This window comes from Pholis gunnellus (assembly GCF_910591455.1).
Source record: "Pholis gunnellus genome assembly, chromosome: 17".
Lineage (NCBI taxonomy): Eukaryota > Metazoa > Chordata > Actinopteri > Perciformes > Pholidae > Pholis > Pholis gunnellus.
This window is the reverse complement of record NC_136544.1, coordinates 1,523,163-1,550,687: the sequence shown is the minus strand read 5'-3', so window position 1 is coordinate 1,550,687 and position 27,525 is coordinate 1,523,163. Positions and strand designations below refer to the sequence as shown.

At 39.7% G+C, this 27,525-nt stretch overlaps 1 protein-coding gene across 3 annotated transcripts in view; it reads left to right on the top strand.

The window, feature by feature from the left end:
* The window catches only part of LOC306709046 (voltage-gated potassium channel KCNC1-like), a gene marked incomplete at both ends in the record, with an annotated part of 69,235 nt that extends 46,795 nt beyond the window's left edge, over positions 1-22,440 (top strand). Inside the window, 2 exons of one of the 3 annotated variants that reach the window (XM_079177062.1) lie at positions 2,400-2,420; positions 16,755-16,906. In XM_079177062.1, the coding sequence (XP_079033188.1) occupies positions 2,400-2,420; positions 16,755-16,906 (173 nt within the window). Of the gene's footprint in view, positions 1-2,399; positions 2,421-16,754; positions 16,907-22,375 lie in introns of those variants that run through there. The other 2 variants (XM_079177064.1, XM_079177063.1) reach the window with 2 other exon arrangements.
* Between the last annotated feature and the right edge of the window lie 5,085 nt (positions 22,441-27,525).

Below are 27,525 nucleotides of genomic sequence, written 5' to 3'. Positions count from 1 at the left end.
ACATGAGATGGGGTGAGATTCATATTCGACTAATTAGCTTTGAATAAAAGAAGAAAAAACGTGACTAGACTAAATTACCTTTTGCTAGATATATTCAGTTAGAGCAGGACCAGATCATGTTCGATTCATTTTGATTAGATTTAACCAGATTATATTTGATCATAAATCAGATTAGGTTAGATTCAGACTAGACTAAAGTCTAGAAACTAGATTACAATCCACAAGGCTAGATTCAGTTAGACCAGATTGAGCTAGATTGTATTAGATTCATTTAGACTAGATTTAACCACATTATATTAGATCAGATTTTAGATTAGATTAGATTAGATTCGGACTAGACTAGATTACAATTGACTGGACTAGGTTCAATTAAACCCGACTCAACTACAATATAATATATTACTTCAGATTATATTTGACCAGATTATATTAGTTCAGATGTTTGCTTAGATTCGGCACTCGAGTAAATGTGTTCAGATCTAGGTTCGATTGGACTAGATCAGCCTTGATTAGATTACTACATGTGTGAAAGCACCCTCAAATGTGACAATAAAGTGAAGTATATTAGTAGTTAAATAACAATGCAATACAATCAAGTCACAAAGTTGAGATGAAAAGTGTTCTCACCCGAGAAACATCAAGATCGGGAGCAATTTTTGGGGTTAAGTGTCTTGCTCAAGGACACATCGACATGTGACAACACACACACACACACACACACACACACACACACACACACACACACACACACACACACACACACACACAGGTTGAATGTATGCAGGTGCATGCAGGTTGCTTGTTATTGTAAAGCTTTTAAGTGTCATTCAGCAAAAGAAGGGTAATGGTGTGTGGGTGGGTCGTTTGGGGGGGGGGGGGGGGGGGGGGGGGGGGGCATATGCATGGTGTGTGTATTTGTGGTTTTTCAAATTTATTTTGTCTATTTGGATTCATTTCAATGAACAGTAATATTTTGTTAATAATAATGTCTGCTGTATGCAGAATATATTTTCACTGCTCATTATCAATAGTATTCATCATATGTATATTATTAGCCCAATTTACTGCGGCTGTATTTCATGAATCAAGTCTTGTCAAATGAATAAAGCATAAAACTAATCATCGGAACAATACATACAACAATACATCTCTTGGCACAGATGAGACAAATTACATCTTTGTATGGAGTTACATTTGTGCTTCAGTTGTGGGTATGCAATGGGACATTTTCAGAACATTAGAACGTTTTTTGTAGAGAAATTATCATCACTTTATTATCAAATAATAATAATGGTTTGTACAAACAACCATAGGACTTTCAACCAGGCGTCCGCGTCCAGTCCGAAACCAAGTCAGCTTTGACTTATTTGACCTGACTTTTGTTTCGTACTCTACGAACGCCAGTTACGTGGACTTTTGAACTCCAACCACAATCTTTTCGTAAACCTAACCAAGTAATTTTCATTTGCACAAGTAAGCCTAAAATCAAAGTATACCTTAGGTGGAAGTTTTTTTTTTACCGAGAGCGTCATAGTTTGAAGCGTAGGACCTAGTTGACGAGATGGGAGTGAGAACGTGTTGTGCTGGCTGGCTACTGAGTTAGCGGTTAGCTCGGCAGCTACAGCTCACCTACAAGCCCTGGTAGTAGTCCCTAAATCAGCAAACCTCTATAACCAAATATATGGCACAGATACATTGCGTTGAGCCACTTCCTGGTGTGGCAAGGTCTTACTGGCGATAGTCCGATGAATTACACTCAAACTACGAGTGTATGGAGGTGGGGAAAGAGTCTAGAGACTACTTAAACGATGTTATAATGTGTGTATCATTAACACAATATCAGTATTTCATTTTGTAAATATCATATATATATTGTCAGTACAGGTATATTATCACATGATTTTTCTATTTTACGTGTTTGAAGAACTTTTAATTTCTGTGCTCTTGTCCCATCTCATGCTCAGAAATGTGACACAAATAAACTGCCATAGTTACACATCGCATTTTAAAGTTTGTGTGATAAGTACATAATAGCCCAATCACTGCCAGAGGAATCAGCACTCACAGTACACACACACACACACACACACACACACACACACACACACACAAACACAGATCCTAACACCACTTAACAAACACACCCTGCGAGTGTTCTAGCATGACTGTGATGAAACGCACGCCTCTATGTTGTGTTCATTAGGGCTGTTTGTGTGCGTGATAGAGATATGCCTTCCCTCTTTACACCCACAGTATGTTGTATCCACCGGGGAGAACGGGTCACGGGGTCAGAGCGGGGTGTAAAGGTCTAAGTCCACAGTGCGTGGTCCATGTGCGATTGCGTGCTGTTGCTGTTGTTGTTATTTTCTTGTTGTTGTTGTCACTGTCTCCTTCCCCAGGTTGTGTCAGGTCATGCGTTTGTACGTTGGCTCTTGTTGGTCTGTGTTACACTATCCATCTGTCTTTTTTTCTGTCTCTGTTTCTCTATTTTTTTGTCTTTCTTTGTCTCTGTCCTTGTGTCCGTCCTTTTTCTGTGTGTGTGTGTCCGTATTCCGTGTGTAGCTGTCTTCCCCTCCTCCTGCTCCTCCTCTTCCTCCTCCTTCTCCTCCTCTCACCCGGTCTCTTCTCACTCTGGTACTTACAGATAGGGGGGGTCATCACGTCCCCCCCAAAAGCACTTTGGCTCAAGCCAGCCTGGTCCCCCAAAAGCAGGAAAGACATTCCTGCTTTTGGGGACCGGGTGCCCGGTCTTTCCATACTTTTCTTTATGTGTGAAACAACTTTATACAACTCCTTTGGTTTTCACACTCTACAGTATAGTTATAGGACTTATGTAACAATATTTTATTATTCGAAATGAAAACTAAAATGTAAAAAAATTGTTTTTCACAAAAAAAAATATATAAACAAAGTATAAAAAACCGAGGAAGGAAATAAATGGGAGTCATTTGAACGTGTTTTGGGATGGGTGCCAGAGTGAAAAGTGGCCTCGTTGGCCAGCCAGGCCAGTGAGAGCTGGTTGCTGATTGGTTGGTTGGTCGGTTTTCCTCCGTTCTCTACTCTGGAACTGAGCTCAGGTCAGTTTTTTACAGCTCAGCCGGCAGAGAGCACCGTTCAGGATTGACAGCAGAATTCTGGCTCCAAACCATTGCGTCAGGGCTTTGGCTTGATTGGATCTTTTCAGGGAACATATAACTGATCTACAAAAAAACCCCCAAAAAGGCTTTAGAAAGGTTCTGCCAAAAGAAAACCATGTGTTTTGTCGCTGAGCCGGGTCCGACTCTCCGCCAGGCTGGGCTGGAACACTGACTGCTGCAGTGCTTCGAAGGTCTACGTTAGCCAACGAGACAGCTAATGTTCGCAAATCCCCCAAAACACACGAGATCTAGCAGGCTGTTTGACAGTAAAGCAGATAGATGAACAGGGAGAAAGAAAGACAGACAAAACTCTAATCCCAAAACACACACACACATATTCAGGTAAGCATTGGCACAACTTTGAAGGGCTGTGGTGACAAGCATAGCGGTGGCACTTTGCTCTGCTGTGATGGCCTCTTAGCTTTCTCTCTCTGCGCTCGAAGAGCTTCAAAGGCTCTGGGAAAACTTTTAGCTGACTACCTCAGGGAGACAAAAATAGAAAACTTTACTTATCTTTATTTAAGTTATCTTCTCATTGTGACTGGTTTAAGACAAATCAAGGACACCTCAAGAATTCGCAACCGCACACGTTTCTCAAAACCGCCGGGCTTTTGCTTTACAAGTGCCCCCCTTCCGACCCCTCTTCCTCTTTCTTTCTTTCTTTCGCTGACATAATCACAGATTGTACTTGGATGGGATTTATTACAGACTCTATATCAGATCTATGGTAGCGGCGGGCTGGACGAACGAAAGACCCAAGCATTTTGAAGCCGTTCCGAAAGGGCCGCATCGCATCGTAACGCTCGTTTCCCACTTCTGTGCAACTTTATTTTTGCTCCTCTACTTCAGCTGTTTCTTATTTTTCTTGTCCCAGCTTGTTTCTTTCTATGAGCAAGCAATGGTTTGGGGGGTTTCAAAAGGATTAAAATCAGACGGATAAAACTAATAGCAAAATATAACTGAAAATCATTATCAATGCAAATCTCTTCAGCACCCACCTTTGCTTAGCCACTGCCAGAGGGTTCCTGTGTTTTGTGGCTCGGCCATGGTTTGATTTTATGAAATCTATCTATCTATCTATCTATCTATCTATCTATCTATCTATCGATCTATCTATCTATCTATCTATCTATCTATCTATCTATCTATCTATCTATCTATCTATTTATCTATCTATCTATCTATCTATCTATCTATTTATCTATTTATCTATCTATCTATCTATCTATCTATCTATCTATTTATCTATCTATTTATCTATCTATCTATCTATCTATCTATTTATCTATTTATCTATCTATCTATCTATCTATCTATCTATCTATTTATCTATCTATTTATCTATCTATCTATCTATTTATCTATTTATCTATCTATCTATCTATCTATCTATCTATCTATCTATTTATCTATCTATCTATCTATCTATCTATCTATCTATTTATCTATCTATCTATCTATTTATCTATTTATCTATTTATCTATCTATCTATCTATCTATCTATCTATCTATCTATTTATCTATTTATCTATCTATCTATCTATTTTAGTGTTTTCACCTCATTGATATAGTTGATAGTTATTTTATGTTATATTTGATCTTCTATGTTTGTCTGTCATGTTTATTGCATCAGTCTGTCTTACTTTCCCATGCTTTGATCTTTACCCCACCATCCCTCCACTCTCTCTCTCTTTCTCTCCTTTTCCTGCTGTTGCTACGGAAACAGTGGACAGGGGAATTCTGGGACATGGTGCAGCAAAGCATTTTGGGTCAGGGCTTGGTGTTTGATTGCATTATTGATTCATATTGGTACAGTTGGCTTCATTTTACTAACCGCGCAGTGAGGCCAAGGGAAACCGCTGGTGAGACGAATTGAGCCCTTTGTGGGGTAAAGGATGTAATGTGATCCAGAAAACAACACTTTATGGGTATAAGGAGATATAGTAAGTGATTACTCATAATGGGAAAGCCTGAGCGTATCAACTGTGGGTAATATATAATAACTTGTTTGACAAAGTACCCACATTCAGTAACAACACAATTTAAAGTGCTTTATATCAAAGGCATCGAGACAAAATGTGAAATAAGCACCACAAAATGTCGTTAAAGAGGCAAGAAAATAAAAAAGCAAACTGAAATAGAATAAAACAGGTACAGAATTAGAAGAATAAAAGTTACAGTGCAGTGTTAAAATTGATTTAATAAAAGGCAGCAGCAACCTAAAAGCCTTGATTTAAAAGGAGTGAGAGTTTCAGTTTTCTGGGAGCATAAACACTGATCGTTGATTCTCAAAAAGCAGACCTGAACCAGATGTGTGAATGGTTCATAATGTCTCAGAAATATCAGAAATAAACAATTCAATGCTTTATAAACCAAAAAAAAAAAAATGTTTGTAAATCACTTCTTTGATGGACAGGGAGCCAGTGTGAAGAGCTCAGAACTGAAGTGATGTAACTGAATTCCTTAATGGCTGAAAAAGCATATTTCAGTATTATCTATATTTTTATAGTAACACAGAATAAGAGACCTACAAGACTTGTCTGTGTTTTAACATAGGCTATATGTTAAGGTTCATAGAGTTGGGTTTCTATGGGAATCCTCCCAATATTACTCTTTGTCCATATAGTGTTTTGTTTTTTTCTGCCAGAAAAGTGCTGGCAAAGTGCTCCCCAGTGAACGGTGGAAAAAAACGCTATTTGGACCCTAAGCGTATTAGGCATTTATGCTTTTCTATTCGATGATCTCTGAATAATGTTACGTTGTAAACAACCAATCTGTGTTTAAATCAACAGGAGGAGAGCTAGTAGCGTTAGCAGCACTGCTAACGGCTAACAAACGAAGGTTCTGTTCAGTTACATCATGATGTCTTCAGGCTCTGCTCAGTGAACATGAGTAGTGGACGGAGGTAAATTATAACGTTATCATGATGTGTTCACATGTAATCTCGTAAAATGTAGTGTTGGTGAGAAACTTGAATAAATCCAGTCGTTTGAAGATGTTTTCACAACAATATAAATAGATATTAGAGATGAATTATGAACTGTTTACACTAAGCAGCTTATAATACATCATTAAAACTACTAATGACAAGATTTGTTTTAATAAATAAAATTCCAATCTTTTCATTTGAACTGTGTTTTATGAAGAAAAGAAACCACTATAAATGACTATAACAAAGTAAATAGATAACATGTATTGCTATAACCAAACAACAGAGAGATCTGTATTTGCCAATATGGATCATCATTGATTGGCAATTAGTATCGACGGCAAAAAAACTTGATCTGAAATCTCTAAAAGTTATATTTGCTCCCTTTTTTTCTTTTGTGGTGATAGATCTGTGATCCAATCCGTAATACGGTCCAAACTGAGGCTTTTATGATGCGTTGCACAACTAGAAAATGCACCTGCTGGTATTGTGATTATTAACTTTTTGTGTAGCCTAAACAAAGCGTCCGTTGTACACATTATACTTCTGCTAGATGTTTTTTGTGAACCCCAAACCTTAACGTTCAAGCTACGCCTTTGTCTGGCATTACAGTGTGGCTATTCAAAAAAAAATCTGCTGATCCCTTTTACTCACTTTAATGTCCTGCTGGAACCAAAAAAGAATCCGACCAGCTCTCTGTCTTTTCTGTGACTCTGCAACTTGTTAAGGTTTCTCACTGACTCGGTACGAAAATAGGATGAATGATGGGAGAGAGAGCGCCCTGCCAGCTAGAATGCAAAGAGGAGAACGCTGCCTGCTCCCTTTTAGAAAAAAAAGAAGAAAAACCTGCAGAGAGGTAGCTCTGGAGCAAACGTTGGTGCAGTGCCACTAGCGCCTCCCAAAGGCCAAGACTGCACACAGCACTCTCATCCCGTCTGCATTACTTTGAAAGGCATTATGATACTGTACACGTATACCCCCCCACCCCCCCATTGGGAAACCCAATCAGTGAGTGGGTGGAGGTCGAATAGAAGAATGAAATATTGCCTTAATCCCTCCGTTGCTTTGTATTTCATCTTCTCTCCCCATCTACCATCCTGTCTCCCCCTTTCTCTGTCTTTTTCTTCTCGTCCTTCTCCACCTTGTTCTCAGTAGAGAAAAAGTATTGATCCTCTTAATTGACAGACAGATATCGTTGGCCTGAACTGACTCGTGAGTCTTACTTAGAGGCCCGCTGATGTCAGGAGATATGCTGCACCATAACAGAGTGGAGAGCCCCCTCCTCCCCCTTTCTCACTCCCTCTCTCTTGAGTTCTACCGCCAACATGCGATTTTCATATACCACCTTAAATATAATCTCTTTCCACCAGCTTTCATTCTGTTCATCTCTCATTAACACACAGGCTGTTTTACTTTCACTTTCCTTTCCACCCTCGGGTTAGTATTTAATCACTATTGGTGGTCAGACTCCCCTGAGGCCTCTTGGATTGCACTCACATTATTTTATTTCCTGAGCGCAGTCGAGCCTTTAGCGGTGTCAGGAGGGGAATCATGTTGACCCAGGAAAGTGTGAACTCATCGATTATATTGATTATGATCATAGAGCGGCAATTGTAGATTTAAAACCCTGTAAGTAAGAATCTACATTTAGATTTAACCGGAGAATTGTCCTCAGTAATATTGGGAGAGTCTGCATTGGTGTTGGATACGTTGCGTAACTTGAACCTATTACAGAGTGATAATCGAGGATGTTTCGCACAAATTACCACACGTAACAATTCTATTGTGGCTGTGCTACTTAAGGATTCACACACAAATAGTTAAATGAGAATAGAAAAACAGAAGCAAGTTAAGAAGCACATTCGTCACTTTGATAAAGCACACTCAATGGATACAAACAAATTAAAAAGCTGCGGCTAGCTAAGCTAATATTAGCTCCACAATTTGGAGCATAAATGTGACTTCAGCTGATTTTTTCTTTTATGTTTCCAGCTTTCTCATTTTAAAGAGACAGCCTTGTTATGAGTCGCTAAAATATGCACTTGATGGCTACATACTCACTTTCACACAGGAGGTCGATGTTCAAGTCCAAGTCAATGTTGATTTACTTTACCGTAGTTTTGTCATGTAAGTGACAAAATGTACATGACAAGTTACTGGCGTAACTACTTAGTTACATAACAACTATCAAGCATACTTATATTACGCAACAAACATACTCATTTTAACCGAAACCACAGTCTTTGGATGAGTTCGGCATGAGAACGTGTTGCCCAGGCCAAAACATCGACATCCTGATGATCCATGTAGAAGACACGGAAGTACAGAAACAGCATTGTGCTTGTACCACACTGTAGAGTTTGTTAGTCCTAGTGATTTAAGTATGATACTTATACTTGTTTGCAAACTGTACGTTTTTCCTTGAAGGTTAGAGGAGATAAGGCTCACATGGTGCCAACTAACATAAATTTGGCAGATGAACTGGGTTAGTGGAGTGTAAACTGCCCCAAATTCTACTAAGAGCTAGACAGAGACACTTTTGTTACCCTTACCTCTGTGAGTATCCAGGGTGGGCTCCCACAACACTGACTTTTGGTCTCACACAGGACACGAACAGTGGTGTCCTGTGTGAAAGTCCTGTGTTCGTGTGTGCTTCAATCCCCTTTATATAGTAGGTCATTGTTTTAATTGTTTATTACTTACATTATACTTTTATAATCTCATTCATGTTATCTGTTCAAGTTCTACTGCCTGCTCCATCCGTAATAATGATCTGCATGTGCATCTCTCTCTTTGTATGAGATAGCAATGAGACTCTATGTATGCTTTCTTTTCTTTCCTATGTTCTAATCCTGTGTGTATGTGTCTTTCCTCTATGTCCTCTTTCTTACCTCACTTATAAATGAGCTATGTCATATGTCACATACATACACGTTATATGTATGTATGTATTTTTTTAACCCTGAGGTTCAATGCATTGGTAATGTCATATTGCATTTTTATGTCTGTATTTGATGCAAATATTATTTCTTGGCAATCTAAAATCCACATGTGGTTTCGTATGATGAAATTCATTTTCAGGTTCACATTTGTGTGTGATCATATTGTGTTTAATAATAAGTAAAACAAAATAAAAGCTTCCCTGCTTATTTCCAAATAGCTGAAAGTAATGAGCATTTTGCAGTAAACTGAAACACGTGTTGATATATATTTTTGCATACGGATGGTTGTCGGGATAATATTTGCCCCGGTTGTTCACTTCTTTGTACCTTTCCTCACCCCTTTCCCCTTTCTTCCTCCCACTCTTCCTCCTTGGCCTCCCTGCACTCCTCTTTCTACCACCACCCTTATATCACTTTCCATTTCCACATGCTCTCCTTTTCTCCCCATTTCCTTGGAGGATTAATCCATTACATCGTCACAGATCATAGACACAATTCTACAGTATATCAATCAATATTTGACATTTTTGGAAGTAAAATGATTCTTTACACTGCTGGCAAACGTTGCAGTTAGAGGAACCGACAAAAAGAGACTTAATGTGGTTTGTTCTGTCTTATCTATCAGTGGCTCTCCACATAGTCTGAATAAGTATTTAAAAAGTCTGGTGGTATTCTCTATTTTTCTTGTTGTCTAAAACCTTGAAACTTGTTGTGTACCATGCACACGCAGTTAACACTGTCCTGCCCCAAATTCTCACTAAAGCCGCTGAAAATAGTCCCCAATAAATGCACTATTTCCTTCTGTTTGAATAACGTTTGCTAGAAACTACTGTGGTCAGCTGTTTCAGGAAATTACTCTGTGAAACTGTACTTAGGCACAGCAGGGTTATTGAGCTTAATGATATCCATACATCAGTGTGTTGTGATAGTACATGTGTCAGTTGTATTTTTAAATATTGTATGACCTAATTTGCAAGTTATTGTAAATTTGGCTCACCCTATACAGTACAGTTTGAATACAATAAACCAAATAGCTGTGTTTAGGCATTTTACATCAAATCTTCCTTCATAACTGACTACTGGTTAGTTACAAAGCAATTATTTTTGGAGCATTTAATTATAAAACACCAAAAATCACAAAGTTGCCTCAAAGGGCTTAACAAACAACACCCTCTGTCCTGGGACCTTCAGAGTCTCGAAACAAAGCTCATCCTATACCATTATCTCCCCTCTGCTTCAACCTCCTCTCTCACTCCTCTTCCTCTTTTTCCCCATCATCCCTTGTTCCTCCCTTTCCCCCCCCCCCCCTTGTGTCTCCCCATCCCATTCTAACACTGGTGTATCCATCCCATCCTCAGGCTATCCTCCTCAGTCTCTCCCCCTGCGTTGTGTTTCTAAAGTCTGACTGAGTGGAGGTACGTACAACGAGCTAACCAATCGCAGTACAGCTTACGGATGCGCCGCCACTCTGTGAGCACTCGCTTAGCTTCTTGCTTCAGGAATCAAAAGTTTGACTTTGTAAGATATAGAAGTGTTCAGAAATAATCTTATTGGTTGACTTAATCAAGCTGTAAATTCAATAGCTATATCAGTTTGAATTTAGAAGATGAGTAAAACAACTAGCCGTATCAATTGCACTAGGTATTTATATTAACTCCCTCTTTTCTTGCCATTTCCCACTGGCTCTCATAATTAATTTACTTTTCTTAAAGTCTTAAAGGGCCACACAGTCTGTGAAAACAGTTGCCTAGTGTCCTCTTGGATTAAAAGATAGCCTTTGCAACAAACTGGAGAGGGGGAGGGGTTTGAACGGCCAAGACTCTGGTGAAAGATGCAATTTAAATTGCATTATGGGAATTGTAGGATCATTCTAGAAGGATCTTATTGCAGCTTGACCAATAGCTCCATCAATTTGCCAAATGGAGTACCTCTTTGACTCAACCAGTGAGGATATTTCTGCTTCCGTAATCGTCAAAGCAAAATTTTATAGTGCACGTAATATTCTGAATACGTCAGGCTTTACATTATTATAGTATTAATATCATACTGAAATCCATATTTAGTACTATTACCCTCAGGGTTGAGAAGTTACAGAACAATTACTACTGCTAACACTAGAATCCTACAGTGCAGTAAATGACTGAAGAAATGAATGAAGACATTTTGATCCATCGATGCAAATAGCTTCAAAGGCCTTGAGCGCGGCAGAGCTGAGGCTGCCTCATGCTGCATCTGCTGCAGAGAAAACTGCAGTCAGCCACTCATTATAGATGCTAAGCACTTCTCAACTCCACTTCGTATACAGTGAGAGTCACAGTGGAAGCAGTCCCTGCATTAGAATCTTTAAAGTACTGAGCCGTGTAAATGCTGACCTGTTTTGCCTTTGTTTTTCAACGAGATGTTGATCAGGCAGATCTGCGCTCTATAATCAGAATCATATTCACAATATCTCTGATTATAGCAGTCCCTGATCAGGGATTACAGGTCTCTACGCTTTGCTGGTGCTGTAGGTTATTGATAATCTGACACTGCTGCTGCTCCGCCAGTGTTTGTGTGTGTGTGTCCCAATCAGCTAAGAGCCGCAGTGCTGCTGATTTATTCCTGTAGTTACATGACTTGACATCGTAAACACGGCTATTTAAACAGAGCAGAGTGTGTGCTGCTACACAGTGAACATGCACAAATGCACACACAGAAACACCGCATATATGAAGTTGTAATGTACATAAAGGCATTGGCCCTTCATTTCAAAAGAATGTTCTAGAACACATGCATGTACTGTACCATACTAATGTAGAGTGGCGGGCCGTGCATTTTATACCAGTGCTGTCCTGCAGCTGAAACACCACCTAATAATCTCATTATGACGCACAAGCTACGGTTATTTGTTTCTAAGGGTGTAACAATACACGTATTCGTATTAAACCGTTAGGTACGAGGCTTACGAACCGAGGCTTAAATTGTGGGAAATATAATGTTTTCGGTGGACTACACTCACGTAGGAGAAAACGAGCTTTGTGACCTCTGAACCCAGAAAAAAATAAAATAAAACAAAAGACTTCTGGGAGGCTACGCTAAACTACCTTAACAAACAATAACTCCAAGCATGACGGTATGCTTCGTAATTAACGGACAATGCATATAGTCCAAATCTATATAATTAACACAATGACAACAACAAACTCACAAGAACCAGTCACATATATTCATATGACAACAAAGCAACAAATCAATCCAGCAGACCTGCAGCGGAACACGCATTCTGCTACACACTTGAGGGCCATTCAGATATTAGATGTAAAAAACAAATGCAGTTGACTTACTAAATGCTGTTCACTTAAAAACCCCATCCTCCTTTCTTTGTTGACAAAGAGTTTATTCCCACAGTTAAATCCCAACTCACAACTCCGTTTCTCCTCCTTCAGCCATTGAGTGTTAAAACAAAGCTAGGTAAAAAAATAATAATCTACACCAAGCAAAATGCAAAAAATGTCATCATTTCTTCCATATCTTTCAATTTGAACTCTCACTACTCCGACTAAGCCTCTGATGGCTACTTTAAGTTTCGTTTCACAATAGTCACGTGCTCGCCCATTGACCAATCACAGCACACGCTGCACCTCACTGCAGAGTTGCACCTGGAAACTGAGCTGTGTGTTAATGCTGACGTAGTTGTAGACCAGCTAGAAGGCTCTGGCACGTCAAAGAATACGCCCAATGTGTCAAACTAAAGATCTGATTGGTTGAAGACTATGACAATCAACAATATCGTCCCCATTCACTTAAACTGCAAAGGGATTCACTTGTGAGTCTGCAGGCCTGGGGCCTCTCTTCTTACCTAGAGACACAGAGGTGAAATCTGATTGGATAAAAGCTCTACTTAAAACAAGCTGCACCGGAAGCAGAGCAACTGAGGAACACAGTAGCTGTGCAATGAGGAAATAAGATAATGGGAAAAATATTTTTATAAATTATAATACATGTAGTGTATTTAAGAAAAATTCTTAAATTATAAAAAAGCTCTAACTTTGTGATTCTGTTTAGGCCCGCAGAGAAGGCCTTGTTGGCCCTTACGGCCCACCACTGCTAATGTATATACCATGACCATGGCTGGACACTGTGGCAGTAAATCGGCTAGTGCCTATTGTCAAACTTGTCAACAAACATTTTCAGGGGGATTTTTAGTACTGTCGTTTTGCGTCCTAAAATGAACTGAACAAGGGTCTTTGGGGTACAAAAACGACACAGTTGAAAGTCCCCCTGAAAATGTTGACAATGGGTGATGAAAACCACCCAGAGCATCATTGGTAACCATCTACCGAACATCAGTGTTATTGGTGAGGTGAGGTGCCTGCGCAGAGCCCAAAGGATATTAAAAGACAATACCCATCCCAGAAACAGTCTGTTCACCCTGCTGCCGTCTGGCAAGAGATACAGAAGTATTTGCTGTCTTACCACCAGACTAAAGAGAAGCTTCTTGCCTCAGGTTGTGACTGCTCATCCTCCCTATTCCAACATAAAAAATATTGAGAACTGAGTAGGCCTATTACGTTTTCTCTTTGTCACTGGTCCATGATTTCGTGACTGTATTGTTTTTCGACATACGCTTTTTATGGTTGTAAATACAACCTTCGACCCTAGTTCCATTTCCCCATTGTAGCAATCCACAGACGGAGGAGAAATGACAGGAAATCATAGAGGCATCCAAGAAGAGAGACGCAACAGCCAACACAACCAAAATAGGCTATACATCACAATGTATTGGGATAAACCAAGCAATTATTTGTAAAATCAGACATTCAGCAACCCCATATAGTCCGGATGGGAAGATCCTTTGTTTTATAACCAAATTTTTTAACTACTGTGAAGGTTTTACAGTGAAATTGGCAGTCAAACCAGGCTCCTAGATCGGATCATTGAATAGACAGTGATTTTGGATCACCCCTAAAATGAACTTTGAATAGCCACAGCCACTGTTCTCCATTAACTGACACCTTCATACTACCATCTTTCAGGCCTACAGAAGGTGAGATTTGATACCTAAAAGTATATCATCAAAGAAAAACAAAACAGCAAACCAACCTCTAAACCAATCCTGTTCCAGAAAGATCTCTATGCAGGACATTTTACAAACTCTAGGTGTGTCCTTACATGCTGGTCTCAGATGAGAGCCTCACTTACTCTTTATGCACCATCCAACTTTAGTTTCTGCAGAACTGAAACTGATCCCACACTAACCTCACCTCAAGGACAAATCCTTCCGTAGAAGTTGATGAGTAATTAAAACCTCTCCTATATCGCGTGTTGGTGGGTTATGTAGGTATCTTTTTTTAGTTATTTGTTGTAGCCATTGTGATAAGGGTGCAAGGTAAGGATGCCCTTTAGTACTTTACTGTCATCATTTCCCATGACTTGTCCAAGGACAACATGAGTTTTTGCAAGTTGGTGCTAAAGCCAGAAATTACAACAAGCCAGCTCCAACATCACCACACTAAATGTCAGCTGTTTGTCCGAATGGATACATTGATGAATCCGCAATTTGTTGCAATATTCAATAACAGACCGTAGCCTTAATAGACCATAACATGGTGTCAAAGGTATATTTATATAATATATATCATATATAATAATATATATGATATATATATAGGGACGCACTGATCTGACTTTTTCAGTCCCAACACTGATACCTGGAGTTTTGGTATCGGCCGATACCGAGTACCGATCCGATACCAGTGTTTGATTAATAGCTGTATGTCTCATTGTGTGAAAGTGACAGGGATCGTTCTTTTATGCGTGGGGGCAACAAATAATAAATCGTACACTAGCAATTTTGAAAAACATCTTCAAAATGAACAGGGATTACAATCTTTTTAATGCAGCAACAAATTGCTTACAACTAAAACATGAATTAAGATTCAAGTATATAATATATATCGTGTATTCAAATAGAGTTGAATTGAATAGATTTTCATCATCATCGATACCCAGTTCAAGCTTTGGAGTGTGAATGGAGAGGGCATTCAAGCCTGCATTATGGTAAATGTAGTATTTCCACAGCATGACCCATAATAGGGACTTAAAGTCGAATCTTTTGGTCTATTTTTTTTGTTTGATTGTTCTCGTATGAGTCTCTCAACCTAAGTTCTATACAAAATTGCTGGAATGCTCTTTTAAATGAACCTTTTCGAAAGTGTTAGTTAATGATTTACAATAATGTAAAACAGAATGGCAGCCAATATATATCTAAGGGATTTTTTTAAACTTTCAATTCTCTATATCATACTGTCCTAAAACACCTAGTATCCATCAGGCTATATTAAAAAAAACATGTGGACTTTGCAGTCGTATATCAAAGATGTGCTTTTTCTTCAAAAGTTAGGAACGAATGTTGTGATCAGATCTAGGAAAGGTATACATTACATATGTAGTTTCACAACATTCTTCAAGAAGATCCACCCAACATTTTGAAACGTCACCTAACTCTGCAGCCTTCTGCTTCGTCAACCTGTTCCCATCAGCGTCAGCTGTACTCTGTGTATAGTGATAATTTGCAATGATTAGTATGCTAACATGTTAAACTAAGATGGTGAACATGGTGAACATTATGCCTGCTAAACATGCTGATAGCATTTAGCTAAAAGCACCGCTGCGGTCAAATACAGCCTCACATTGCTGCTAGCATGGCTGTAGACTTTTTTTTTTAAACATGTTGAATTTGATCGCCTAAATGAAAAAAAACATATACCTGACCCTGACTTTGGAGAAGGGTATTTTCTTCAGTCAGTCTGTCAGTCTGTCTGTCTGTCTTTCTGTCTAACTTGACTGTTTCCCTGTTAACAGCAGCCTGTTGTCCTTGCCGGTAGACTGGCTAAAACACCTGGACTCTGAGGTCAAAACGTCCCCAGTAAAGTGTAGAGATTGCAGCGTTAACTTTGAGTGATTGTGCGTACTGCTAACTGTGCTCAGCTCCAGATGATTTACCCACCCGAGTTGCTCTGAGTTTCCCAAAAAACAAAAAAAACAAATCAATAAACCACCGAGTCCTGCTGTGTTTCATGTTTCTCAATAAAGTGTACCACCACCGATGTGCTTTTGGGAATCCCAGAGCAGGTAGTCCAGTGGATGTACAAGTATGAAAATCTCATGGGATATATTCAGATCAGAGGGGTTTGTGTCCATCCACTGGACTAGTGCATCCTCCCTCCCCTACACAGTTGGTGTCGGTGCCACAGAGCACCACCTCTTGGTGTCTGAGGGATATTGTGGCAACTGATAGCTGATTTTCGTAACCAATATTCCTGTTTTGTCCTGTCTCTGTCCTGTCTGTCCATCTGTTTGTCCCTCCGTCCATCCGTCCGTCTGTCTATCTGTCTTTTTCTAACTTCCTCCTTTGGTCTAAACTATTTTACTTGGTTTGGGCTGGTTTTGTTTTGAGTTGTTTATCTCTTTTTTTTTTTTTGACTTTGTTTCATTTACAAATGCTTGTAACTGTAACAAATGTTTTCTATTTGCAATTTCTGATGTGTGATGCTGTCATAACATAAATGGACATATCATAACATTACTTTCTGTCATAAAAAAATGCATTTCCATGCACATTCCAACTTTTTTTTTTTTTCTTATTTTTTACCATATCATGAAAACATTCATGCTGACTGTTTCATTTGCTAATCTGAATGGCCCTTCATGACTCCGCTCTGACCTTTGCCCTCTTGCCTGTGCCTTTTCATCTTCACGTATAGCCACGGGTTATGAGAAGTCGCGCAGCCTTAATAATATCTCCGGGATGACGGGCGCCCCGCTGCGCCTCACCCCCATCATCAACTCTACCTTTGAGCCCTTCGAGCCGCCTGGTCTCAGGCGATGCCGCTCCCCCATTCCCTCCATCTTGTAGCATAGCCGACAGGGAGACACAAACAGCAAAATGTCAACAACAACAGCAACAATACAATATTGAATGTTTTGGGTTGTTTTTCTTATTTATTTTCCTTTTTTTCTGGGGAACATGCAAGGAAAGCATCAACATCGACATTTGATTCATCCTAGCTGCTCTTTCACTCCCATTACTCACATTTCCCTCTTGATAGAACCAACAAGGAATTAGCGGTCCTCTTCTAGGCACCAGAAAGTCCTATTTTAAAACCACAGCATATCTAAACCTTGCCGATTAAGCTGAGATAGACGCTTCAGCAATTGTATTTGAAAAAACACGAACACACCTGCCTTACTAACAGGGATAGAGTATAGGTTAGTTTAGATGGATATGGTAGTTGAGTTAGTTTGCCTCTAGCTTTCCCTGTGCTACTTCTTGCCTGTATCTCGACACTGCACTCGCATTTCAATGCTTTAAGACTAACACTTAACAGTAGCTATGAATAAGGACTTCTAGTATTAAGCCTCAGAATGCGTGCACTCACACACACACACACACACACAGACACTAACATTACTGCAGCATGCATGTTTTTACTCATGAGAATCTCCAGAATAAGAACATATGGTATACCTTCAAGTAGTAAAAAAAAAACATTTTTGTATACTTAAAGTCAAATTCATACCTCTAAAAAGAGGAAATACCCCAAACTGTAGCGCCTCCGCACCTTTTGATAAAAGCCTGTTGTGTTGCATTGAGTCAAAATGACCTCTGTTACACATACATGCACACTTAGTTAGTTTGTGCTCAGTGTATCCCTTTAGTACAGGGAGAGAGGTAGTTCAATTAGATTCTACTTACATCACCTCCATAACAAACGTATGAAAGCTGCAGCATCCCGTCCTCTTCTTTATTTCTGCTTCCTCCTCTGGCCTCAGACTCTGCTTAGACCCTTAACATAACACACAGAGAACTGCAGGAGGACTTGATGAAACATTATTTTTAATACCGTGGACAGCTGGGGAACAGGTGTCTCTGTCAGGGTTGGTCGCAGGTCATAGGACAGTAGTTCCCAACCTGGAACCCCTGAGAGGTTGCAAAAGAAACACAACAGTCAAGAGTTGATAAAAAAGGTGGCAAATTAGCTCAAATATGACATGATATTTTATTTATTTTTACATCTTTGCATTTTCCTCATGAATTACTGGATACTTCTTACATTAATTGACCTAAAAGTAAAACAATTTCAATATATAGATATAGAAGCAGCCTATGTTATCAACCTGTTTATTCACATAGTGTTGACCTACAATGAAAATGCACCCACAAAAATCCCCAAAATGTTGAGAATCACTTTCAAAGAAGATTATAGGAGGTTATGGGAGCAGAGTGTTGGTAACACTAAGACTGGGCTAGAAACATATTTTGCTAAATAAATAGACAAAAGCAGCTATAGGAAAATAGAAATATCTGTGAACATGTGTACACTTTGACTTTTAACCTCACAAAGACTTTCGGTGAAGGAGCAATAGGGTCTGATCTGGATCAGACCATCACTCTTTACCTCCTCTCCTTGCGCCCTCACCCGGGCTTTCAGTAAAAGAAGGATTAAGGATGAGCTGCAAAGTAGGAACAAAGGGAAGATCATTCTCATGTCTTCTTCTATTTAATTATCTTTACTTCTGTTTTCATTTAGTCATTAGCTAAGGTTTAAAGGAACAGTACCAAGAAAGTTGATTTGGTTTCTTATAGAGAGTGAGATGAGAAGATTGGTAGCGGTCTCAGAGTCGGGATGCAGTTATCCTTGCTTAGCATAAAGACTGGTATCAGGGGAAACACCTAGTCAGCCTCTGTTCACAAATACACCTACAAACTAAAAGTTGTTTTAAAATGATCAAAAAAGGCTCTGTATGAAATAAATAAGTAAAGTAAATAACATGTTAACATGCTAAAAGTACAAAGAAGACCACACAGGCGCAGTGACTGTGCACACTTTCTGTGACTTTGTTGTCACAATGAAGTTGCCAGGTTTGCTACCATCATACCTTAAACAGTGCTAACATGTGCTCAACAAGCTTATTATTTGTCAACTTTGGATCAATCACAGTGTTCCACATCGTCTGAAGTGGACTGCAGGTAAAGCCACACACCCTTTTTCAGCAAGCATGGCCAAATGTCAAGAATGTTGTGGTTAGACGGTTACCCTCGATTACAAGATGTGAAAACTCTTGCAACACTCGCTACATGACGACCTATCCTAACCTTTACCATTCAAGGTCAATGCAAAAACCGTAACCTTATAAAGTCAATGTCTAACGCCTACCCTCACCAATTCATGGTCAAAGTCTAACCTCAACTACTCAAGGTCAATGCCTTAGCCCAACCATCTCACGAGAGTTTCGCAAATCAAGGGTTACCATCTAGACATGAGCCATGAGGCAAGGAGGCAGTGTAAGGCACATTTCAATCTATTAATCATATGTTAAAGTACATCATTTGTGTTTAAACTGTATTTAAAGTGAACATGGTATATATCATATGAAAGATTTATGGCTTTTACCCCAAATAATCTGTTCATTGGAATGGTTGGGTGATCTGAATGACACCTGAAGGGAAATGAATAGAGAAATACTTTTAAACTATCTCTTTATTCATTGATAAGAGTTAACCATTTATGAAAACTATATAAACTCTTTGTTTGTTTGTTGAAAAAAAGGTAACATAAGACCTTCAGATATTTATTGATATATTTAATTAGGTGTTTGTATTTGGATTCAGATTCCATTAGACTGAACATAAAAAACAACACATTATAAAGTATTTTGATTCTTCATTATTATTGCTATTGATTTTGTATTAGTTTAGTTCATTTAGAGCAGAAATCTACCATTACAATATTTTCTTATTTGGGTTCTAAATGTACCACAGAGTCCTTTTCTTTGTCTAAAGAGTAAACAAAAAAGTTACTACGTGATCATTTTAAAACAACTTTTAGTTTGTAGGTGTATTTTTTAACAGAGCCAGGCTAGCTGTTTCTCCCTGCTTCCAGTCTTTATGCTAAGCTAGGCTAACCACATCCTGACAAGAGATTGACTTTCATCTTCTCACAACATTTTCAGAAAGAAAAGCAAATTATCATATTTCCAAAATTGGTGTTGGACTATTCCTTTATGGTGGCAGGGTAATGACTTTCTCTTTATCTGGGAAAGGTTTTTAGACATTGCAGTTTAGCCTGAGTGTGAGAAGCGTGGTTTTCCTCAAGTCTGAGTTCATCCCACAACCATCACCACCACCACCACTGCCACCAACAGCGTTACTACTTGCACTGACTCCAGTGTGACTCAGCAGCCAGTGGCAATATTTTTAGTTTTTGGCTTCTCTTTCTTTCCCTGTTTTTGCCCCCCTCCTAAACCCCCCGACCCCCCCCCCCCCCCCCCCCCCCCCCCCCCCCCATCCCCATCCCCCATCCTTTTCTGTCCGTCCACCTCTTCTATGTTTTTCGGCTACGGCTGCTCAGTAGGAGGCACTGTGAACGGCTACTGGAGCGACAGCCCGTGGTAGAGGAAGAGCGGACGACAAACACCACAAGGGAAGAAGCAAGAGAACATGACAACAGAGACAGCATACAAACATAGAAATATGCAATGTAGATAAATGAGACAGCGGCGGTTGGACTTTCGTGTTTCTGTTCAGTTATTTTGTGTCTGCAGCACACATGCGTGTGCATGTGGATGTTTGTGTGGGCATGAGTGTGTATGTGTATGTGTGTGCCCGGACCTGCATCTACCTCTCTACTAAGATGCACAACTTGGAAAAAATACTTTTTTTTTTTGCTTCCACAAGACAGAAAGGAAGAAATCATTCTTTCAGTTTAGTTTTGATATTTTTCAAGCTGTGTGTGATCACATGATGATGTCATCTTTCTGTCACTAAGTGTACTTTTGTTTTTTTTGTTTTCTTTCCCTAAATATAAGTGTTGTTTCATTTTTGTTTTAAACTGTAATTTTCTGATGTTGCAAGAAATGTTATTGATTTATTGAAGAACAACAATGTCAGACTTGTTCTTTGTTTTAGACAGTAATTATGTGTCTGTTGGTTAAGTGTTTAAATCCCTTGTACTCATCTCGCGCTCTCACTTTCCTGCTCCCCCGCCAGAAAGTAACAGATAGCTTTCAGTCGGATGGAAATCATTCACTTTGAGTTGCATTAGATTCCCATAAGAGCACTATCACTAACCACCGAGTGAACATAGACTCCTTTTTCAGAGGAGGGTTCTGTGCACTGAGGTATCTCCTTCCTGTTACTTTTTTTTTGCATTCAAGCTGGGAGTATTGGAAGGTAAGAGCCCCAAATGAGGAGACTCTGTCACTGTTGATTTAAAGAATCAGTTCAACATTTTGGGGAAAGCACGCTCTGTTATGAGCTGTAGCCAGGAAGCGATGAGCCGAGTTTAGATTCAAGACTTGAAGCAGAGGAAACATAGCTAGCCTAGCTATGTCCAAATGCAAGTACACATTTTATCATTTTGTTTAACATGCATAGAACACAAATGTGCTATTTTTGGTCCTCACCAAAAAATAGTAACAGCACACATATCCCCAATTTGTAATCTTTGTGTTGATACGAATATTAGTTCCAGGCTAGCTGTTTCCCCCCTCATAATGCTAAGCTAATGTAATTGCCTCCTTAGCTCTGGGTCATCTCACTCTCAAAGGATGTAAATAAGCGGGGGGGTTCCCCAAATTGTCGAGCCAGCTCTTTAACATTTTTGCTAGTTGGAGAATAATTGTAACCCCCAGTCCTGTTAGCACACCACACACACATAGATGTAAACACACACTCCAGTTTCTCTACTGAGTCTGCCTATCGTTTCTGAACATTTCATCTTCTCTTCATCCTCCTCTCCCTTCCCCATCGTCCACTTGTTGTTGCGTCTGCCACTTCCCCAAAGGCCACTGCTGATTGGTCGCTTTTGTCCCGGTGATTGTACATATGTAAAGTTTGCGTTGTATATGAATCTGCATGGGTTTCCATTGCAAGCAATAAGGATACTGATATGACTAATAATGTGAGGAGGTTTGATAAGATTTTAGTCTCAAGCTTAATGAATGTGTATATATCGTTTAGACTACTAAGAGTGTGTATGGATGTGTGTGTTAAGATGCATACATATGCACTAACAAAGCATGCAGGACAAAAAAATGTTCACCTCTTTGAATGCAAGAAGAGGGAGGACGGGCTGACATTATGCATGCCGAAATGCTATGATGCTATTGGTCGGAAGAGACCAAGTTAGGTACTGTAACGGGGCCGGGTGGGGGTGGGAAAGTTTATTTTTGCAGGACGGGGCGGGGTTACATTTCTGGTAGGTCTTGTATAGCTGCTTTCTTATCAAAACTTGAAAGACTTATGATAAGAGAAACATATTAACAATCGTAGCTTATGATATATTTTTTTTCTTCTTCTTTTTTTTTGCTTCTCTTTTCACAGAGAACTGTTCTGAAAGCCCCGTGCTTATCAGATATATGCAAAAAGAAGCAGTAACTGTGAACTAACGCTAACACATGAAAAACAAATCCAGCTTCTTCCATCATTGTCTCGACTCCTCTTCTGCAAGAGAGAGGAGAGAGAGACCGTTCTCCTCCCCAAGATACCTCCTCACCTAAACTCCCCTCTCTGTTGTCTCATTCGACCGCTCCTTCGTTATCCGTCTGTGACTTCATTCTGCCCCACCTCATGTTTCATTTATTTCCGTCCTGTTCTATTGTCTACACTTGCATTTAAAGTGCAGTGAGTTCAAAAGTAGGATACCTCTGCAATGTGAGAATGCAATGATTCAACACAAGATCCTGAAAAAAAACAGGGCCGGATTAACCTGCCAGGGTTCCTTCGGGCACCTCTGAGCTGCGGGCCCCTTTAGAGTGAACCCACTCCAACCCAGTTTCTATTTAAGTTTGATTTAAACTTTTTCAAACATAATGCCTTGTTGTATATTCTGGCCAATTCAGTATCCAATGCAACATCAGGTCAAGAAACTTAAAGACCCCATGGAATATCGTTACTTCCATTGTGTTGTGTAGTTCCTGCTGAAATAAGTCCATAGGTGTAAACCAGGCAGATTGATTTGACAGGACTGTCAAAACGCAAGATCATTGAAAACCTTTTTAATGATTTACCATTTTAGTTTATAACGTGAAAATAAAAATAAAGAAAAAGAAAGAGAATTGTCTCTGAACCCAGGGTTTTGCAGGACCAATGTTCTTGTTGAGTCTGCTTTAGCGCTGCATAGTACCATTGATTTTATTTTTTTATCCCAAAAGATCTTTGAAGAAGTCACATTTACTACCCAGTGAGAAACCACACTGCAGAGGCACCCTTCGAAATTCAAACTTTTTTTCTTCTTGAATTTCTTAAGCTTCTGCGCCTCGTTGCCAATGTTCCTCCCCTCTCCATCAATTCACAACTCAGGTATCTCTTTCTCAATCACCCCCTCTGTGCCCCCATGGTTCCTGTCCACCCACGTTTCCTTTAAGATGTACTGTATGTATTAAAAAAGGGAGAGATAACAAACAAAAAAAGGCAAGCTTTCCTCTCTCTTCTGTCCCTGTGAATTCCATGTGCTCTGTTTTGTGGCTCTTCCCCCCTCCTTTAAAAAAAAATGCTTGTCCAACTGTGCTTCCTGTCTTCTCTTTGTGTGGTTTCTGCCCCGTCTCTCCGCCCTTTCCCGCTAACCGTGTCCCTCTTTTTGAGAGACTTTATGCCCCCAACACACCATCCCCCCCCCCCCCCCGCCCTGAAGTCTCTCACAGCGAAAACCAAAAAGGGAGTAAAATTGGAGCAACTTCGCATTGAGAGAAAAAAAAAAGGTTTGGTTGGCCAGACACTGGATTTCACCGAGGAGGAAGACAGGAACGGACATTTAAATGAATAAAAAAAAAAAGACTATGTAGACCGGGGGGGGGGGGGCTGTGAAATGATATGTTCTGAGATTGTCAGCCGAGCAGCGTCAGAGGGAGGAGATGGAGGAGGAAAAAGTTTGGGGAAGACAGAAAAGTATGGTGATGATGATGAGGAGGAAAAAAAGAAAAGAAGCAGAAATCGCTTCTCCATGTAAGAATGTGTACCTCACCGTTGTTCCTGTGCACTGTCTTTGCTCCTTGTGTCGTGTTTCCTCACCTGTGCGTGATTCAGTGTTGGTGTGACATTTTTGTTGTTGTGTTCTGTGTGTTCCCTGTGTTGTGTGCCGCACTCTTGTTTCCTTACCTTTTTTTCTTTTGTGTGTACCACACCTGGGTCAAACAGCCTTCGCAATCACCAGCTCGTTTTATCCCACGCAGATGCAGAGTAATTGTCATCCGGGGCAAACATCACCGGAGTGAAATTAGAAAGGAGCTGACCTGATGCAGCTAAAACCCTGCGTGGTCTGCCGGTCAAAGTGGGATGAAACAACTAAAAAAAAGCTAAAAGAAATAAAAAACGATTTGTCCAAGGTCTGGTCTGTACATGTGCAGGACACACCAACTGAGATGCTCCACTCTCAGTTCTTGGTCTGGATTTCATGCCCAGTCCTGGTTGGCTGCAGTCCTCTGGTTTGAGCTTTGAAATCTTTTTAATTTTGCTAAGTCTGTGACCTCAATGTCCTTTGGTCTCGTCAGGCTTCTTAATTAGTGTCCAAAGATTTGTTATATCAGAGGACTGAGCAGCCCCCCCCCCCCCCCTCCCGAGGACTTCTGCAGATTGTATCTGTGTGTGTGTGTGAGTGAGTTACAGAGACAGAGAGAGAAACGTTAGAGTGTGTCACGTTCAATCTCTGTTCTTGATGTTCTTGCATGTTGGCCGGGCTGGGCGAGCTTTGTGGTGGTGTCTTTTCTTTGCTTCACCGGTGTGTTTGGCCCTATAATTTCCTTGCCTTGGTGTGCAGTATTATACTGCTGATGTTACAACTATTTCATACAGAAATTACAGTTTAGGGTTAGGAACACACGGTCTGCCATCGTAGAAGTCTTTCAATTTCTACATTCTTGCTACGACTTGAGAGGATTTTGTTTGGAAAGCAGTATTAAAGAACGAAGGGTTTCTACAATGGCTAACACTATAAATCTCATTTACGATGAAAGAAACTCCCACAGCCTCTTTCCCAACAGCATCTTTGGGATTCAATTTGTTGATGTTAAAGACAGAAAGAATTGTTTGCTGCAACACGAAAGGGTGATAAACAGTGATTGCAGTTCCAGCACTAGGCTCTGTATTCAGTGTCTCACATGTCATGAATTAGACATAGAAATAAAAGCTGCAGCCAAGTTCATATTTAAAAATGATTCAATTTATCAACTTTTTTCGTAGCTTTTGACCACATCTCACTGTCTTCATCTACAGATGTTATCGTCTGTCATCATCACCTGTCAGTGATGGAAGAAGCACTTTCTTTGCTGAACGTACCTTTACAACAATACTTTGTTACAAGTAAAGGTCCTGCAACAGAAAAGTGTACATAAAGTATCAAAAGTAAACGTACAAGTTCTGCCTTATTAGACAAGACAGCCATATTAATAAATACATTATTTTATATTAGCGGTTCATTAGTAATGCATGAATGTAGCCGGTGAAGGTGGAGCTAGATAGGTAGTTTAATCTGCGGGTCAGGCCCATCGAAGGGGTTGTGAGATGATTAAAGGTGATGAGTAATTCCCCGACACAGATCTTTATTATATTTTTGGGGACTTCTCTCTGATATTTGCTTGTTATTCAAATAAACCATCTGAACAGTTTAAAGGGGAAATCTCTTTTTGGTGGAACTTCTAACAACTCGTAGACATCTGAAATATGTGACGAGTAGACCCCAGCTAGATACAGATTGTCCTGTAATGGGCCACAGACCAAAACCAACAGATTGTGAATCACTGGTTTAATCCTGCCATGTGGTTGAATGCTCCAGAAAAAGATCGTACTGCATAAAAGGCCAAAATGTAAGATGTATTCCAACACAGTGATCATTCCCCGTCTTGATGCTTTTGGGAAACAGGTCTATATCTAATGTGGTTCCACACTGGACCTCAGAAAGATATCAAATCATTTTTTAAGAAATGGAAATCAAAACAAGCTGTAAATGTATTGGATGGTGGGTAAATGAATTGTCAGTTTTGCTCATTTCGTGTACTTAAATCTCTTGGCCAACTGATAGATCTGTGTTGAGTTGCACCATTAAAGTTAAACAAATGTCTTAGCTCGTCCAAACTTTTATGAGCTGTTGGAAACATCTATAATATAGGAAGTCATCATAGCATCACAAACTAGCATAACTAGTAACATTTAGAGGCGCAAAAAAATTATATTTAAAAAATGTAGGTATTTGATTTATTTATGCATGCATACATGGATAAATATGTGTTCATGAGTATTCGTACAGTTTCACGCTAACTAAACCAACACTTTTAGCTCATTTAGTCAAACGTTATTGGCATAACGTTTCGTAATTTAAGATATGTCGTGCTATTTTTGTGAACTGTAATTCAACATCTTCAAGGTTTAAGTCATTATTATCAACGTATGTCAACGAGTACTCCGCGTTACCTCTTTTACTCTTCGCTCTAAACGGATCCTATATTAACGTATCTTAGCATAACGTTAGCTCTGTCAGTTGGTCCAGTTAGCTACACAACAGAAACACCCAGCAGTTAGTGGGTGTGAATGTTAAGTAACAACTAATCGATATGTTAGAACTAGTTAATGAGGACAAACCAGTTTTTTTTTAGTGATGCATAAAATTCCACTTCATAAAATAGGTTAGAACTATGCTAAGCTGGAATTTTACGAACAGCTGGTGCAACTGGCTCATCAGATGCCATTATGAATGATTACGAAAACAAAGCAAACAATACTTTACCCACCTGGATCATTCCACTTACTTATAGTCTGTGTTAAATGGGCTTTGACCTTTCACTGCACCAGACCTAAATAAACCTACAATTAAAATCTGAACCAAAACAACTGTTTGGAAATCATTACAAAATGCTTCATCTGAAATATCTATTTCTCATCTACAACATGGTGTTTTCTAATGAATTATAATGTTTTGATGAAGCTATTGTGAGCTGTACACTCGCACAAAAAACGTCTTTAATTATTGAATCAGCTTTCATCAAACGCTATGCCATGGTCTGGTGTCTGAGGGTCAACAGTCATGAATTATTCACTGCAAACCCTCAGTAAATTCTCTTTTCTTTCTTCCATTTCAGTGCTGAGTTTCTAAACCCCCCCATCCTCTACGAGAAGAGGAGAAAAACAGTAATACGTTGAAAGCGCTGCTCCTCCATCTCCCCCGACGGGATTCACTGTAGAAACCGGGGAGGGAGATAGAGAGAAAGAGAAAGAAAGAAGACAGGCGGTGGAAATCACCACTGACACACTCTGACCTGAACATTTTCATCATCCATGTGACACATTCATATGCAACCTTGCCGTCGATCCCAAGGAAGAGCAAGGGTCACAATCACATATAAGCTATTTTTAAAGATGGGAGTAAGAAAAGAAAAAAAATCCCGCCTCTTTTGAACAGATTATCAGAGCAAACCACTGCATGGATGCTCCCCTATGACAGACATGGATTTGAAGACCATGCGACGAGGATGCCCTCTATTTAA